Raw genomic sequence first — 18,850 nt, forward strand, 5'->3', positions numbered from 1 at the left:
CTCTCTCTTTTCTTTCTGGAACTCTAAATGGGTATGTATTGGAATCTATCCCCATGTATTTTAACCTTATTTCATATTTTCTCTTTGCTTCTGCATTGCATCCTGAATAATTTCTTCTGGCTTATCTTCCTGTTCAGTAATCTTCTATTAAACCTTCCTGTTCAGTTTTTAAATTTATTTCAATTTCTTAAAAAGATTTTCTTTATTTATTCATGAGAGACACAGAGAGAGAAAGAAGCAGAGACATAGGCAGAGGAAGAAGCAGGCTCAATGCAGGAAGCCTGATGCGGGACTCAATCCCAGGACTCCAGGGTCACACTCTGAGCCAAAGGCAGATACTCAACTGCTGAGCCACCCAGGCATCCTAGTTTTTAAATTTAGTTGTTAAAGTTCTGTTTGGTCTTTTTCAAGTCTGATCATTCTTGTGATTCTCTTTATTCATCTTTTCAATCTCTTATTTCTTTAGTTATATAATTTTGTAAATATAACTTTGTAGTCCACTTGATAATTCTAATATATGATATATCTGTATAATAATTTAATTATAAAAGTGGACAGCTACAAGCAAAAGAATGAAACTGGACCACTTGGTAAGAATGTTAATTATAAAAGTCGATAGCCACCAGCCAAAAAATGAAACTGGACCACTTTCTTACACCATACACAAAAATAAATTCAAAATGGATTAAAGACCTAAATGTGAAACCTGAAACCATAAAACTCCTAGCAGAGAGCACATGTATAATTCTTCAACATCAGCCATAGCAACATTTGCATAGATATGTATCCTAAAGCAAGGGAAACAAAGGCAAAAATAAACTATTTGGACTACATCAAAATAGAAAGCTTCTGTGCAGCAAAGGGAACAATTGACAGAACTAAAAAGGAACTACTGAATGGGAGAGGATATTTGAAAAAGACATCTGATAAAGGGTTAGTGTCCAAAATATATAAAGAACTACAATTCAATGGCAAAAAACAAATAATCCATTAAAAAATCAGAAGCCATGAACAGACATTTCTCCAAAGAAGACATGCAGATGTCCAACAGACATGAAAAGATGCTCAACATTACTCATCACCAGGGAAATACAAATCAAAACTACAATGAGAGATCACACCTCTCGAATGGCTAAAATAAAAAACACAAGAAACAAGAAGTGTTGGCAAAGATGTAGAGAAAAAGGAACCCTTGTGCATGGTAGGAATGCAAACTGGTATAGCTGCTGTGGAAAACAGTATGGAGGTTCCTCAAAAATGAAAACAATACTTCTGAAACTAATAATACATTATATGTTAATTAATTGAATTTAAATTAAAAAAATAAGAGATATGGAAAAAAATTAAAAACAAGACTACTATGCGATCCAGTAATCCCACTACTAGATATTTAATGAAAGAATATGAAAACACAAACTTGGAAAGATATATGTAACCCTTTATTTATTGCAGCACTATTTATAATAGCCAAACTATGGGAGTAGCCCAAGTGTCCATCAATAGATGAATGGATAAAGATGATATTGCGTACACACACACACACACACACACACACACACACGAATATTACTCAGCTATAATAAAGAATGAAATCTTGCCATCTGCAACAACATGGATGGATCTAGAGAGTATGATGCTAAGTGAAATAAGCCAGTCAGAAAGACAAATACCATATGATTTCACTCATATGTGGAATTTAAGAAACAAATGAACAAAGAAAAAGAAACTAGAAAAACAGACTGTTAACTATAGAGAACAAACTATTGGTTGCTGGAGTGGAGGTGGGTGAATGGGTGAAATAGGTGAAGGGGATTGTGAATACACTTATAACAATGAGCACTGAGTAATGTATGGGGCTGTTGAATCACTATATGGTAAATATAACACTGTATGTGAGGGGCACCTGGGTGGCTCAGTGGTTAAGCGTCTGCCTTTGGCTCAGGTCCTGATTCCAGAGTCCTGGATTGAGTCCCTTATCAGGTTCCTGGCAGGGAGCCTGCTCCTCCCTCTGCCTATGGCTCTGCCTCTCCCTCTGTGTCTCTCATGCATAAATACATAAAATCTTAAAAAAAAAACCCTATATGTTAATGGTACTGGAATTAAAATAAATAGATAAATAAAAAGAATACTAATTATATCATTATTTATAATAGCAAAATACAGATCTTCCTTGGCTTATGTTGCAGTTATATCCCAATAAAAACATTGTAAGTTGAAAATATTGGAAGTCAAAAATGTATTTAACACACCTAACCTACCCAACATTATCGCTTACCCTAGCCCACCTTCAACGTGCTCTGAACACTTACATTAGCCTACAGTTGGACAAAATCATGTGACAAAGCCCATTTTACAATAAAATGTTAACTATCTCATGTAATTCATTTTTTTGTTTGTTTTAAATATTTATTTATTGGGGGATTGGGCAGAGGAAGAGAATCTTCCAAACAGATTCACTACTGAGTTTGAAGCCTGATCCCAAGACCCCTGAGATCATGACATGAGATGAAACCAAGAGTCCACACTCAACCAACTGAGCCACCCAGGCACTCCTGAATATCTCATGTAATTCATTGTATATTGTATTGAAAGTGAAAAACAGAATGGTTGTAAGTGTATCAGTTGGTTATTCTTGTGATCACATGTGGCTGACTAGAAGGTGTGGGTCACTGCCACTGCCCAGAATCATGAAAGAGGGTTGAATCACACATTGTTAGCCTGGGAAAAGATTAAAATTCAAAATTCAAAGTAGGGTTTCTACTTAATGTTTACCATTTTTGTACCAATGTAAAGTTGAAAAATTTTAAGTTAAACCATCGTAGATTAGGGACCATCTGGACTGGACAATATAAATGTTCATCAGTAGAGGATTGGTTTGATAAAAGCAGATTATAGAATGTAAAAAAGATGATTATCTCATTTAATTAAAATGTTTATATATGTATAAAGCAGTCTAGAAGAATAAGGTGAGCAAACTGATAGAAGTTGTTACCTTTGAGAGTTGAGATTCTTAATTTGAATTGTTTAAATATTTTATAGCACTATCAGGAAAAAATTTTCATTTGGTAAAAATATCCCAATATATTGTTAATATTTTGCCATACCATGTACATATTTTTACAGCATAATTTAGAATTGCTATAAAATATCTTGTATGGTTTATATCCTAATTTATTTATGTATTTTCCTTTTGAGGGCATTGAAGTTATTTTTAGCTTCTGTTTTTTTTTTTTTTTTTAAGATTTAATTTATTTATTTGAGAGTGAGTGAGAGAGCACAAGCAGGAGGGAAAGGCAGAGGGAGAAGGAGGAGCAGGCTCCTTGCTGATCAGGGAGCCTGACTTGGGGCTTGATTTCCAGGACCCCAGGGGCATCATGTCCTCCAGGAAACCTTCCTGACCAACCCTCTCTTTTATCCACATCTACTACCATAGATTAGGTGCTCCTACCATGTGACTATATGTATCCATAGTATTTTCCTGTCCACTAAATTGTAAACTTCTTAAGGATTGGGGGCATTCTTTTTTTTTCTTTTTTTTTTTTTTACAGGGGCCATTCTTATTCACCTTTTGTCTTTATCCCCAGCAGTGTCCAGTTGTTAGATTAGTGCTCATTAAATACCTTTGAATTGGGATCCCTGGGTGGCTCAGCAGTTTAGCGCCTGCCTTTGGCCCAGGGCGTGGTCCTGGGATCCCAGGATCTGGTCCTGCCTCAGCCTCCCTGCATGGAGCCTGCTTCTGCCTCTGTCTGTGTCTCTGCCTCTCTCTCTCTCTCTGTTTTTCAAGAGTAAATAAATAAAATCTTTAAAAAAATACCTTTGAATGAATAATCAGTATTACTACTAAATTATTCCTATGCACTACGCTGTTATTGTACTATTTTTTTTTATCTCACAGGATTTTGTTAAAGAATTAATTGAACGTGAAATAGATGGGCCTTTTAGAAAGGAGGAAGAAGAAAGCACAAATGATTTTGAGATGGAAACAGAAAAAGAAGAGGTAAGATGATTTAGTATTATGTTTTCCTTTCCTTCTATATTTTTGTATTTTTATTTGTTTTAAGATTTTATTTATTCATGAGAGACAGAGAGGCAGAGACACAGGCAGAGGGGGAAACAGGCTCCGTGTGCAAAGCCCGATGCAGAACTCAATGCCAGGGCCCTGGGATCATGCCCTGAGCCAAAGGCAGAGGGTCAACCACTGAGCCACCCAGGTGCCCCTCCCTTTATATTTTTAAAGAATATGTATATAGTATTGAGGCACCTGGGTGGCTCAGTCAGTTAAGTGTCTGACTCTTGATTTTGGCTTAGGTCATGATCTCAGGGTTGTGAGATTGAGCCCCATGTTGGGCTCTGTGCTGAGCATAGAGCCTTCTTAAGATTCTCTCTCTCTCTCTCTCTCTCTCTCCCTCCCTTTCCCTCTGCACCTACCTCTACTCATGTTCTCTTTCTAAATGAATAAAATACATAAATAAAATCTTAAAAGAATATGTATATAGGTACTATTGAAAATAGGAATAGGTCATCTGGAATAAACACTTCAACTCCCCCCCTTTTTTCATATAGATTTAACCATATCTGAGACATCCTTATCTCTTCATTTTGCAGGGTCAGGTTGTCCTTCTTTTCGAAATCCAGTCACTTTCCATCAGCCTCATTCACACTGTACTTGTATTACATACACAGTCCACCTCTCACTCTGATGTTGTTTCTTTGTCCTTACATTACCAGATTTTTCAAATAGTAGTTTAAAGTCTATGTGTCCACTTCTTTTTTTTTCAAGTGGACTCCAACATGGGGCTTGCACTCACAACTCTGAGATCAAGATTTGAGCTAAGGGGTGCCTGGGTGGTTCAGTCAGTTAGGCATCTGCCTTCTACCTGGAACGAGATCCCTGGGGTTCTGGGATGGAGCTCCTCGTTGGGTTTCCTGCTCATCAGGGAGCCTGCTTCTCCCTGTCCCTCTGTCCCTACCCCTGCCCATGTTCTATCTCTCTCTCATTCTCTCTCAAATAAATAAATAAATAAATAAATAAATAAATAAATAAAATCTTAAAAAAAAAAAGATCTGAGCTGAGATCCAGAATCATATACTTAACTGATTGAACCACCCAGGTAGGTGCCCAGGTACCCTTGTGTTTTCTTCTTCAGTTCCCATTCTGGGCTGCCTTTCCCCCTCCTTCCAGGCCCATCTCCACACCTCCCTTCTCCTTACCCTGTCTCTATGCCTGCTGGAGCATTCATAGTGATAACAACCCTTCCTAGGGCACTTGTAGTAATAATGACAATACAATGATAACTACCAATAATTGAGTGTCTACCGTGAGCTACATGTTTGCATGCGTTATTTCTTATCTACACAACTTTAAGGTAAAAATTATCACCCAATTTTACAGTTAAGTAAATTGAAGCTCAGAAAGGTTGACTGACTTATCCTAAGTCACAAAGCTGTAAGTGGCAGAACCAGTATTCAAAACAGATTAGTCTGGCATGAGAGCCCTTGCTACTCCCTGGATTGACTACTACTGTCTTCAGCTCTCAAAACTCAAGATCACCTCTTGATCCTGATGTTTCTTCTCTGTGAATAGTTTAAATGTTGGCATGATCCCAGGCTGTGACCTAGGTCCTAGAGTCACTGTACATGCTAGATGGCAGAAGAAAAATCTTATACAACACCTAAGCCTCTTTTGACCAGCATTTTCTGTTTTATTTCTGGTATAGTACTTGGCATAGTGAAGGCGCAGAATAAATGGAAAACAGTGTTATCCAGCCACTAAATTCTGTTGCATCTTTTAAATGTGTTATGCATTCCCTCTTTCCCTCCTTTTCTGGCCTTAGTTCTGGTCCTCTCCTCTCTATGTTACAAATTCTTGTTCAGTCTTCATATATAACTTCCTCTGTAAAAAATTCCCTAAGTGTCAAGGCAGAAACTCGGGCCCTTTTCTGGGTGTACACAGCTCTGGGAACGCACTTCTTTGCCAACACTAATCATGCATACCATAGTTATTTTCTGGTCCATCTCTCCGGTGCTCTGAATTCCTGGGTTTGGGAAGAAATCCTCTTTGTTTTTCTCACTCTTGTCTCTCCTGGTCTCCATTTCCCCATCCCCACTAATTTCTCACACAGTGTTTGCTGTAAATCTTGGAAAATGACTGAAGCAAACGGAAGATTAAAAGTTCCAGGCAGCTTGGCATGACGCTGTGTCACACTGCAGCTCACTAATTGGCCCTTCGTGTTTCTGTGCCCTAGAAGCCTTCAACATCTACAGAGGAGGAAAAACTCATTCGAGTAATTGAAAAAGATGAAAATGTTCATTCCAAGCCTCTTTTTGGAGCAGATGTGTTTTCTTCCTGGGTATGTATCTAAAACCAAGTAGGAAATTCAAAGAGAAAAAAGCTAAGAAATTTAACATTATGTAAAAATGATACCGATAACATGTCTTTTGGCTCCAGGAGGACCAGGAGCTCCTACATAATACATTTTTTTCAGATTTTTTTTCTTCCCAGCATCATCCCTAAAAACTCTTGGTTTTTTTTTGGTTTTATTTTGTGTCTGTTTTACCATAACTTTATAAAAACTTCTCATTCTCTTCTTTAAATCTCATTTTAAAATCAGCATTTCAATTGCCTTCATTAATTTAACAATATCTTGTTCAAAGTTTGACCTATTTATTTGAATGTATTCATTCTGCAGACTCTATTGAGAGTTGCAATAAGCATCTACCTCCAACCAGAAGAGTTACCAGGAAGTTGGAAACCTTTGGAAACTCAGCAGGAAAACAGACTTAACATTCTTCCACAGAAAGTTCTAGGACCTTGGTAGACTTCAGTCAGTTCTAGAATGATATGTCTCTCTGTAAAGGATGTCATGCCTTCATCCCATTAATCCCCTGAAATGGTATATAACACTTTTGCGTTTATGTTTATACTGTGTGTTTCCTTGCAAGGGCAGGGTGTGTGTACCAGAAATCCATAGACTTACTCAGATTTTTTAGCCCCAAAGTTAAGAACCATTTCATTGTTAGAGATCTGATCCACTGAGTAGACAGTGGCATGTATTGATGGAGGGGAGCTGTGGTGAGGGTAGCAGTGGACAACAGCTGGAGGACTGAGGCAGATTGCAAAGATGTGTGTTCAGGGAGCCTGTGGGAAATAGGTTCTACCTCTTATAAAAAGAACGAGGAGAAACATGCAGAGAGTCAGGCAGGTGCTGGCAAATTGGGGCGAGACTAGTGCTGAGAGGGGTTGCAATCACTTTCTCCCCAAGTTATGCCTTTTCCACATGTTTTTAATATAATATGTTAATCTGTTGGTCTTTAAGACTGCATGAGGCAAGGATGTAAGAGTAAGCAGGGCTGTGAGACATGTAAGGAAAAGGAGATGAAGGGTAGCACCATTTAATCTGCTAACCAACCCCCCAATCCCACCCAGAGCCTTCCTGCCTCAGATTTTCTCCCCTGCTGTGCCATCCAGGCCAGGAGTCAGGGCTCAAACCTCCCTGATCCCCAAGCCAGGCAGGAAGCAGGCCGGAAAACAGCCTGTGGGGGGGGGGGGAACCGAGGGCACGGTGCTTGTCTTGGATGGTGGGGGCCTCCTGCTCCAGGATACCCACTTTCCATCTGACACAGTGTGATGCCATGTGACTAGCTCACCAAGGACGATGTGGCCCAGCAAGTCTGTCTCTAGGCTTTGGAAATTTGCTTATGCTGTGTCATGAGGATGGAACTGTTTACATTCTCATTGACTGTAAGGTCCACAGAATGGACAAACATGCCAGCCGGATGTATAACTACTTGCGAGTTCCCGGAGGGAAAGAAGAATCACATCCATCCTATGGGTGGTGGCTTGAACACTCACAGCAGAAAGGGATCACCAGGTGGTCACACCGAAAGGGCCCAATCGTACTAGGCCAGGTTGATATTTGGGGATGCTGGTACCCAGAGGATGAAGATTCCTTTAACTGGCTTGTGAGGTCAGAGATGGGCAGATGTGGAGCTGGGGAAGGGCTGTCTTGATTTGGACAGTGCTGAGGGCCAGTAGGAGCTGGTGGGGCCTATGCTCTTTGTCCTTGTCATTCACAAAAAGACTGGGGTTCCCTGAGGGTGCTTGTGAGGTTTCAAAACTTCTATTGTAAGTTTTACCTGTACTTTTGTTTGCTTGTTTCTCCCCTTTATTTACCTCTTCTTTGGACAGACAGCTTCTTATGTTCCTGAGAACATAAATAACCATGTCACAGGGATACAGGTCCAAGGCTCCAGACCTATCAGGCAGCTGCATGCTCTCTTGCTGGCCTAAAAACACAACTCCCCGGAAGCAGTACATTTGATTAACCCTGGGGAAGGAAAGAAAACAGGAAGGGATCGGGAAGCAGAAAGCCTGCAGTATGCAAGTATAACTTGTCACACCCCTGGGAAGTGAGTTGTAAAACTGCAGAGCCCGAGAAGTTAGAGGGGTCCCAGGTTTCTGGTGAGATGTAGCTCCAGACCGCTAGAAAGCTCGGGGCCTGAGCATGGAGAATTCTAGTTACTCTTCATATCCTGTCCTGCAGATGACTCTGATACAGGGTCTTCTGGGGCTGAGATATATGAGTGACACCACTCAGCAGGAGTGGTGGGAAATTACCATCAGCTAGGGCAGACTGATAGCCTGGCCTCTTAAGCTTGGGCCTCATTGATACCATCACCTGATGCCCTAGTGTCTACCCTAATGGGGCTGCACCATTCAGGATCCCAAACACTCCTCAGTTACCTGGGAGTTAGGGCTTTGTAGGAATTCCTGATAATCGTACTCAAAGTGGGCTTGATGTATATGACATGGCGGTATGCCTGATTCACTGTGAACCCAGGACCTGTTGGGCAGCACTGACTTTGCCACTGCCCTTCCTGAGAGAAGGCCACTCTGCCTTCAGATGCAGCCCAGTTCAATCAGTTCTGGAAACTTGTGGCCCAGTACTGCTGGTGGCCCTCTCTGAATCACAATCATTCCAGCATTGTTCTTGCAGGACCAGCAGCCAGAACTGTTTAACATCTCATCTGGCTGGAGGAGATAGGGGATGATTAAACCCGTCAGCTCTCCCCAAGGCTACCAGAAATGCCCAGAGTTACATGGGCCCCCATGCGCTGCTGCTTGCCTGCATGAGTACGGTTGCCTACAGCTCTGCTGCCCCTTCTGGCTCATCGTCACGCCATAGATTCTAGCTGTCTATTAAAGAGTTATAAGTGTATAAGGGAGATAGAAGATTTTGCTGGATCACCTGTGGACTCCCAAGGAAGGATGAACAGAGGCCAGACCTGGGGGCATCTAGTATTTTTAACATAAGATTAGACATTCTGCCCTTCCTTCTGTTATTGGGCTGAAGGTGACCCTTAGAGGTCTTTGTTTCCCTCTCACAGTATCGTGTATACCAGAACAGTGACTAATTTACCTATTTTATTTTATTTTATTTTATTTTTTAAATTTACCTATTTTAAAACAGCAACTGGGAAGGGACCTTGGAATTGGTGGTTTTAGAAAATATGTCCAAAGCTTATGGGGCACTATGTCAGTGCTGGGAGTTGGATGCCACAGAGCTCGGCCTGGAGCCAGAGCCTCCTTAAGATAGTTCCAAACCTAGAGGTACTGTCCAGTTGAAAGCCGATCAGTAGAGCCAAGCCTGAGGAAGACCAAGTCAGAAGGGCCAAGGACAGAATTGGAGTCAGAGACCAAGCACAAAGCTACAGCAGATTGGCACGAACAAGGAAGGTCCAATGCCATGAGGCCTGTGTTAACTACTAATAGCCAGCCCACTGTTAACTGGAAGCCTTACAGATAACATAAACAGTCAATCAACACATGTTTTGTATGTTGCTTGTATTATGTACCATATTCTTACTACACAATAAGCTAGAAGAAAGGATATGTTATTAAGAAAATCATAAGGAAGAGAAAATATGTTTATAGCCCTGGACTGTAAAATATCCATGTATAAGTAAGCAGGCATGTGCAGTTCAGACCCATAGAGTTCAGGGGTACACTATATATCTGTTGAATGAGTGTGGAGAAAGTCTAAAGGCTTAAGTGTACACAGAGTACAGTTCTGATTTACTCTGATTTCTACCAAGTTGTTTCATACAGCTATAAACCTTGTGTGGAATTCCAGTTCTAGAAGCCTCTGCTCTGAAAGCTTTTCTTTTGAGTTCAAAGAACAAATAAGTTAGTGGCGTGTGCTGCATAGGCACAGCCACATCACTTGCTGCTCTTCCAGGCTGGACAATGATCACATTTACTTTCCAGACAAACTCCTCAAGAAACGACAGCAAAACAGAAAGAGGAGAATAGGTGATGAGGGGGGAAATAAGAGAGTAGAAGAGCGAAGAGTAAAAGTGAACATTTTTTTTTAAAGTGAACATTTTTAACATAGTTTCTTTTCTCTGGTTTTCTTTTAGAAAAAGCTATCATCGTGCAATGGGATGTGTGGTTGAGAATGAAGAGGCCTAGATGAGGGTTTTGTTTTAACCTGCTAGATCCTTCTGTAAGGATGGCAGGCTGCCTACCCTCTTTGAGCTCCCTTTCCATCAATAATGTGGGGCTTACTTTTTACATGCCTCAGGCTGGGAAGCATGGATAAATGAGTTTTTGAATACAGTTCTGGGCAAAAAAGGGTTTAAGGGGAGTGGAAGGTCCAGGCTCCCAGTTACGGAATGAATGAGTCATGGGGATGAAAGGAATATAGGGAATATAGCCAATGGCATGTAATAGTGCTGTATGGTGACAGGTGGTAGCTACACTTGTGGTGAGCATAGTATAATGTTTAGATTTGTCCAATCAGCATGTTTTACACCTAAAAATAATGTAACATTGTATGTCAGCTATACTTCAATTTTTTAAAAAGTGCACAGTTCTGGGAAAATGTTATATTTATTTTTAAATATGCTTATAATTTTGGTTTTCTAAATTCTTTCTTTTACCTTCCCTTTATTTTGTTTCATAGAATGTATTTAAAATCAAAATAAATGAAAGAGGTGTTTTTTTTTTGTCATGTTTTCACTGCCTTGATATTTGTGAAGTTCCCTAAGGAACTGAAAGATCTGATTGGATTTTGCAATGTTATGAGCATAGTGAAGTCAATTATTTTAAGAAAAATATAGTTAATCTCCTTGATCATTATTTTGATTTATTATAGGAACATGTTTACCCTTCTCTTTTATTTTTAAATCTTTCTTATTTCTTTTTGTTAATATTGTTTTCCCTGAGTCTTTACAATTCTAGGCAATTTTCTATTCACTTGTAATATGAATAATTTGAAAGCTGGTATGCTATGTGCCACAGATAGTCCCTATTCTTTTTTGGTGTTAAGATTGTGCTTAACCATCTACTATATATATATATATATATATATATATATATATATATATATATATATATATATATGTAGTAGAAAAAATATTCTGGAAGACTTGGTCTAGAACCTCCTGAAGAAGTAGAGGATTATTTGCTGGGATTCTCAGTTTATTCATCATATACATTTCCTTCGTCAGAGAGAATCAGCTAATCAAGGAACATTGGCCCCAAAGTATCTTGAAGCAATGGCTATAATTGAATGCACACAGGAGAAGTTAATGTGAGTATGAGGCACTACAATGGGAATTACAGAGATTGCTGGCTGGGAATTTTGGTTGAGAAATCCTCACTTCTTGGCTTACCTTTGTTTCTTCTGCTTCCCTTATTCTCACTAGTGGGATGAATATCTCCAAATCTTCTGCTGGAGGCAATGCATTCTGCCTTTCTCATAGGAACATCCATCCTCCCCCACAGTGGAGATGGAGGAAGTGAAAGTGTGTATGTGTGCGTGTGTGCGTGTGCGTGTGCGTGCGTGTGTGTGTGTGTGTGTGTGTGGAGGCGGGGAAGAGGGTGTTAGAAGTGACCTATCCAGTGTGTTTCTAGGAGATGAGCTAGAGACATACATGGAACTGGGAGAAACTACTCTATGCAAGAAAGAATGCTACATACCCAAAGAGTAGGAAGAGCGATATCGTTAGGATGGTTAAGAACACTAAGAGAAGAGCATATCCATGTAGATATATAACATGTGCTCTAGGAATCAAGAAGCACATTTCAGACTGGTTTTCTTGATTGTAAAATCTGGTTTTAGAGATGCTGGCAAAGAAGGGACATTCTTGGATTTAGTTTGTTGGATCACATCAATGAAGACAAGCCAAGATTAGCTACTGAAAGGGAGTTCCTTGGCTATTGCTGGAGAATTCCAAATACCCAGAGGTCAGATTTCACTAAGAGATGATAAACATGTTGCATTCTTAAATCATAGCATAACTACCATGCTGACATTATTATCCAGGGTAGCATCCCAGACCCCAGTTCTTAGCTGAGGATGGATGCTGCGGCTTCCCTTATTTGTACTTTTCAGATGCTGTTAGCTAATTCTACTGCCTCTTCTAGACAATGAGTTTCTATATGTGAAAGATACTTTTTCAGACCTTTTCATTTTGTTGTGTTTCTCTGGACTCTATTATCCACATCAGAGAGGTTGAAAACAGAGCCAGACAAGCAGAAGAGAAGTTCGAGGATGCAAATGAGAAACTTCATTATACCCTTATAAGAAATAAAGAACTGGAGAGGGAATTAGAGGATATTTTGATGAGGTCTAAAAAGAAGGAGTCTGAAGGAGGAGTAGAAGAAGAAAATAAAGGAGAAAAAGAAGATGATGAAGAAGAAGGCAATGAAGAAGAAGAAACCAGGCCACTAGAACATTCTCAAAAATCTCTAAAGAAAGGTGAGGTTTGCTTTCTCACTTTTCTTTACTTAGGTTGTATTTATGAAACGAAACATGTTTGGGTAACAAATATCTTAGAAGAATATTAATATCTTTAATGCTGATTTACTGGTTCATATTTTTCATAGGAATGCACACACATCTAACTACATAACTGTCTTATTCAGACAACTCACAAAAAGAAAACCAAATGACTAACAATTGTGGATAATCAACTAACATAAGATACAAATTATACTTCTAAAACTGGCAAAGATCTTTAAAATCAAAAGAATATAATACTGGGCAGAAAGGTCAAACTGCTGGTTTGTTTTACAGATACTTGTGGGTATACAGACATATAAATTTTTCAGAAAATAAGAGTATGTACAGATATTTCTTAAAAGCATGCATATACTTTGACTTTGACCTAATAATTTTACTACTGAGAATCTAGTCCAAGGAAATAATCCTAAGCACAGGAAAAAAGATTAATGCACAAAGATGTTCAGTGTATCATTGTATATAATAGAAGCAACCTGCCTCTCTGAACATGGAAGAAAGGTTAAATAAATTATGTTATAGTAATATACTTGAATATTATACTACTATTAAAATGGTTTATAATGACATGTGAAATTCTATTTTTTATTTATTTATTTATTTATTTATTTATTTATTTATTTATTTATTTATTTATGTGAGAGAGAGAAAGAGAGAGAGATGGAAGACATGAGCAGAGGGAGGGGCAGAGGGAGAGAGAAACCAAGCAGACTCCACACTGAGCACAAAATCTGACACAGGGCTCGATCTCAGGACGCTGAGCCAAAACCTAGAGTCACCCAGGCACTCTGGACATTCTTTTTTTTTTTTAAGATTTTATTTATTTATTCATGAGAGACACAGAGAGAGAGAGAGAGAGGCAGAGACACAGGCAGAGGGAGAAGCGGGCTCCATGCAGGGAGCCTGACGTGGGACTTGATCCCAGGTCTCCAGGATCACACCCTGGGCTGAAGACAGCGCTAAACCGCTGAGCCACCGGGGCTGCCCAACTCTGGACATTCTTATATTTAAATATCAAATGCAAGAAAACAGTAATATGCCACTTTTTTAAAGCTAGAAAAGAGAGCAGAAGGAAATTGTATCCAAAATATTGATAAACATTGTCTCTGGTTGATGGAGATTTATGGGGAATTTTGACTTTGGTTTTTGGTACTTGTTTGATTTTTTTTCTTTCTTTCTTTCTTTCTTTCTTTCTTTCTTTCTTTCTTTCTTTCTTTCTTTCTAAGATTTTATTTATTCAAGAGAGGCAGAGAGAGAGAGAGAGAGAGAGAGAGAGAGAGAGAGAGAAAGAGAGGCAGAGACACAGGCAGAGGGAGAAGCAGGCTCCGTGCAGGGAGCCCAATGCGGGACTCAATCCCGGGACTCTGGGATCATGCCCTGAGCCAAAGGCAGATGTTCAACTGCTGTGCCACCCAGGCATTCCCTTGTTTGATTTTGTATGATGAAAATAGTCACCATTATTCTATAGGAAAAGGAATTGAACTCTTTATTTTCTTACCTCTAATTAGTGTAATAACCTGCCCTCAAGCAATTCTCAGTATCCCCAGGATTGGAGGACTGTTTTTGATTTTTGCTTTCACCTTCAAACTGTGACCACAGTCTGTTCCCAGGACTACTCCTGGTGCAAGAGATGGTATAGGGAAGATAGCTACTTCTGGTTTTCTCTGTCAGCCCTACCTTCACCTGTATCCCCAGCAAAAGCAGTAGGTTGGCCAGTGCCCCACAGTCTCCCACCCAGATATGGTATATCTGTACTGTCACCATACTGAACTCACTTTCTCTCCTTCTGTTGACTCTCAACTGGTAAAATGCTAATTACTCCAAGTGTGAGAATCCTTTAACTTTAGTTTTAAATAATATGTGAGATAGTTTTCATGGATTAAAAAATTTTCATCTCACACTGTATAATTTTATCCTGTAGTTTGAAAACTAGACTTTTTCCAGATTACAGAAAAATAAATATGCAAACCATGCAAAAGGCCTACATGTTAAACTGGAGAGGTTACCTCAGTATGTAATGAGTGACTTTATTTTCATCCATTTCCATAAAGATCTTGGGGGCAAGCTTAAATCCAGAATAAAAAGTATTAATAATTTTAAGTAGAGGGTAACTATGTACAGTTAGTCCGCAACCTATAAACAAACAATTACCTACACAAACATAACCACCCTTCCCCCTCCTTCCAAATACCCCCTCAAAGTCATGGCCAAGGGGCTCAGAGGTTCTGCAAAGCATAGGAGAATTGGCTCCTAAGCCAAGAATTTCCCATACCATGCAAGAGACCTGAACATTTTCCCCAGAAGATCCATAAGTTGGGCATTCTAGGGTTAGCAGGCAGCTCCTTTGAACAATGCAAACTCTCTAGAGCAACATGAGACTCATATGGGCATATGCAGCATCATGTTTGTGTGACTTAGAGCATGAGATCACCTTTCCCTTGAGAGTTGTGCAGTGAAGGATGGACAGTAGTATACAGTAAAGGAGGGAGGCTTGTGGATGCTGGGCAAGGGGAAGATCTGGGCAGAGCAGAAGACATATTTATTTTTCTTTTGTATCAGTATTTTTGATAACTAGCAAATCACTGTGCTCTGAGCTGTGAATGAAGACAGGAATTGAGAGGGAAGTTTACAAAGAATAGTGGCTTAGTCTCTGATCTCAGTGAAGCCTATGGTTAGGAGCTAGGAGGAGGGAGATACATTGAGAGCAAGATAAGGGCATAAACGAGATGACTAAATGTGGGGTGGAGGTGGCAGCAGCCAGTGGGAAGCATTCAAAGTGAGAAGCTGGGTGGCATGGAGCAGCCAGGGAGAGCTGGCTTGTTGGCCGGAGGCCTCTTGCACCCATCCTGAAAGTCAGGGTTGAGTAGGGAGTGCACAAGAGAACGGGAGAAGGACCAGGAAACAGAACAGAAGTGCAGGACTGGATGTGGGAGGATTCTGGATACTAGCTCTATTTGGAAAAAAAAAATTTTTTCCCACCAAGCTCAAGATATGCATAGAAAGGAAGAAGAAAAAAAAATTTTTTTCCTGTTTCTCTATTCTCCTTGACCACCTCTTTTCTAGGACCCAGAACTCAGGTTACTGATTGACCACACCTTACCTTTGGGAAAATGCATTCTGAATCTCAGGAACCAACGTAAGAGTCAAATTTGGGGCACATTGCCTGTGTGTGGCTTGGGAGTTATTCAGGCAGAATGGAATTTTTAAAATGCTTTGTAAAGTTAAAAGTCCTTAGTTAATATTAGGTACTGTTGCTGCAATCCTCTAATTGTTTTTGTCTTTTCAGAGGGACAGCCCAAGGAGGGTCCTCTCAACCCTAAATCCAGAAGCCGGACTAAATCCAATTATAAGATCAAACTCAAGTAGCATCCTTAGAGCGCTGGGCTTCATCGTGGCTCCCAACGTGTGTCTCAATTGGTGGGGCTCCCTGTGCAGCAGCTACTGGAAAAGCTACGACATACGACCTAAGAACATTTTCTTTTTAAAAATCACAGTGATGGCTGTAGGACATAAGTGTATTAGCTTATTTCCCAGATTAAAAATAGCTTGTGCAATAGTTTCCTAGCCTTTTCAAGTGATTTCCAAACAGTGGTCTGTGAAAAGTGCCAGTTACTGTCAAGAAACTAGTGCTTCTTGAAGACTGAGTTCTAAAGGAGAGTGGCAAAGGGAAAGCAGTATTTTTTCAATTTAAAAGAGAGGAGCCTAATAATTAGGTTTTGGTAGCATTTTCAGATTTCTTATGATTTCAGACATTTTTATGATTTACTTGATTTTTACAATAACCCTACAAAGTAGGTGGAGGAGATGCTGTTATCCCCACTTCTCAGAAGTTGAAACTGAGGCCCCAAATGGTTATAAGAATCCCCAAGGTCACAGAACTGATGGGTGTCAGAGCCTCCTGCTTACTGGATCCTGTGGATGTTTGACAGTGGTGATGGGCCACCAGGGCACTGCTCAGATAGTTTCCTTCACAGGGAAAGGATGGAGGATGTTACTGAAATTTAAGAATGTTGCTGAAGTTTCACCCAAAATCTCCATTTTTTTGCTTTGATCGCCTCGCTTGTGGCGTTTGTTCTAGGAGAGATCAAGCACTCTGCTCAGCTGTCCAGACAAAGGTGTACTAACCTCACTTCCATGGAGCTGGCCTGACCCTTCAGGAGAGGGTGATAGGTCTCATCACACTCCTCTGTGCTCCCCCTGTCTCAGCGGTGACATGTTCTATGCCCCTGGTGAGCCGAGTGGTAGTGTTTCAAAGTGCATACCATAGTGTGCTCAGGGTCCTTAGGGAGTTTGGTGAGCAAGCCCCATGCCTGGCTCTTCACCACATACCCAGCCCTACTCTGCACTTGTGGGCATTGTGTGATTCTGTCCCCAGAGGTCTAGTTCTACACTGTGGTCCTGCTGATTTGACACTGGTCAAGTCCTTTGTCAGGTGCTTTCTGGCACATGTTCACTGGGCTTTCCTCTTTTTCTTGGCCTTTCTTAGCTGGAGATCAGTAACTCATATATTATTACCTGGATAATCTACATTTTGCATATTACTTTTTTTTTTTTTGGTGTCTGATCTTATTTATTTTGTCACTCTTAGAAAATCTCATTTTTGACTGGACTCAGAGGTAGAAACCCTCAGAGAGGACAGCCTCCATCTCTTGGCAATCTGTTCCTGGCGTTTTTCTTTGGCCTCCTTCATTCTCTTGGCCAAAAGTTTAGCATATTCTGCAACCTCTTCCTTATTTTTCTAAGTATGCTGTTTCTTCAAAGCAATACGCCGACATTTGTGTTGGAGGACACGTGGAGTAACAAGACGCTGAATCTTGAGTGCTTTGGTTCTAGGTTTCTTACCTTCTTTGTTTAGGGGCTTTCTTTTATTTTCTTTTATTTTATCTATTTTTATTGGTGTTCAATTTGCCAACATATAAAATAACAACCAGTGCTCATCCCATCAAGTGCCCCCCTCAGTGCCTGTCACCCAGTCACCCCCACCCCCCACCCACCTTCCTTTCTACCACCCCTTGTTCATTTCCCAGAGTTAGGAGTCTCTCATGTTCTGTCTCTCTTTCTGGTATTTCCCACTCATTTTTTCTCCTTTCGTTTAGGGGCTTTCTAACAACATATTGTCGGGCATCATCTTCTTTTGACAGATTAAAAAGCTTTCAGATTCTGCTGGCTCTTTTGGGCCCCAGGTGATGAGGCTCAGTAGTATCAGTGAGTCCAGGAATATCCTTCTCCCCTTTTTTCACAATAACCAAATTGAGAACACTGAGATTGGCATCCACAATGCAACTCCAAACAGATTTGCACTTCCCTGGGTCGGTAGCAGGAATGCCCCTTACTCAGCAGCAGGTGGATGCGGCCATGGGTCAAGACATCCTGCTTCATGGGGAAGCCTTGTTTGTCATTGCCACCAGTGATTCGGACCATGTAACCCCTTCCATCAGCAGCAACTTCTGAGGCCATATGCTTCTCATAAAAGGTACGTGGTTTGCGCTCATCATCCACTTCAATGAGTTTCTGGCAGCCAGTGGCTGGGAAAGAGATGTTCAGCTTCATCCTGAAGCGGCCTATCGCCTCGGAGGTGCTACGAAAAAGAGTGCATGTTACTTTAAAGACTGTTGGGAATTCTGCTTGCAGGCCTCAAAGCTCTAAGTACCATCTGCCCGCTTCTGCAATTCCAAATAAGTGTCCCACCTACCAGCAAGTTCATTCCCAAAGGAAACAGAGGAGTTTCTCTAAAAATAGGAGTATAACTGCTGTAGCTCTGCTGCCTAGGGCCTGCATACCTACAAAATGGGAGTGCTTGCCATTTGAGCCTGAGGCCAAGGTCCTCTGTAGCCATATTGATATGAAGCAGTGCCCAGAGCTCAGTAGGACTTCTATCTCTGCCTCTGAAAAATAGAGGTCATTCTAGGCAGGTGCACCAAAGCCTCAAGACAATCTTCTGTGTGGATTGCCAAGCAAGTCTACTAATGCTCCTGATGTCAAAGATGAACTCTGCAGGGTATACATTTTCAAGAAGAGGGATTTCCTGGAAAGTGCAACTGGTA

The 18,850-nt window shown here is 40.5% G+C and overlaps 1 protein-coding gene and 1 pseudogene across 1 annotated transcript in view; one reads left to right on the top strand and one right to left on the bottom strand.

Moving 5' to 3' along the window:
• AXDND1 (axonemal dynein light chain domain containing 1) overlaps positions 1 to 16,298 on the top strand; it is an 87,074-nt gene extending 70,776 nt beyond the window's left edge. The window contains exons 21-25 of the mRNA XM_055319548.1: positions 3,896 to 3,997; positions 6,246 to 6,350; positions 11,512 to 11,594; positions 12,514 to 12,764; positions 16,093 to 16,298. Of these exons, the coding sequence (XP_055175523.1) occupies positions 3,896 to 3,997; positions 6,246 to 6,350; positions 11,512 to 11,594; positions 12,514 to 12,764; positions 16,093 to 16,172 (621 nt within the window). The 3' untranslated portion in view covers positions 16,173 to 16,298. The remainder of the gene's footprint in view (positions 1 to 3,895; positions 3,998 to 6,245; positions 6,351 to 11,511; positions 11,595 to 12,513; positions 12,765 to 16,092) is intronic.
• Positions 16,299 to 17,152: 854 nt separating this feature from the next.
• Positions 17,153 to 18,374, bottom strand: LOC129506092 (40S ribosomal protein S6-like; annotated as a pseudogene).
• Positions 18,375 to 18,850: the final 476 nt, after the last annotated feature.

Source organism: Nyctereutes procyonoides, unplaced genomic scaffold (genome assembly GCF_905146905.1).
Source record: "Nyctereutes procyonoides isolate TBG_1078 unplaced genomic scaffold, NYPRO_anot_genome, whole genome shotgun sequence".
In the NCBI taxonomy this organism is placed as follows: domain Eukaryota; kingdom Metazoa; phylum Chordata; class Mammalia; order Carnivora; family Canidae; genus Nyctereutes; species Nyctereutes procyonoides.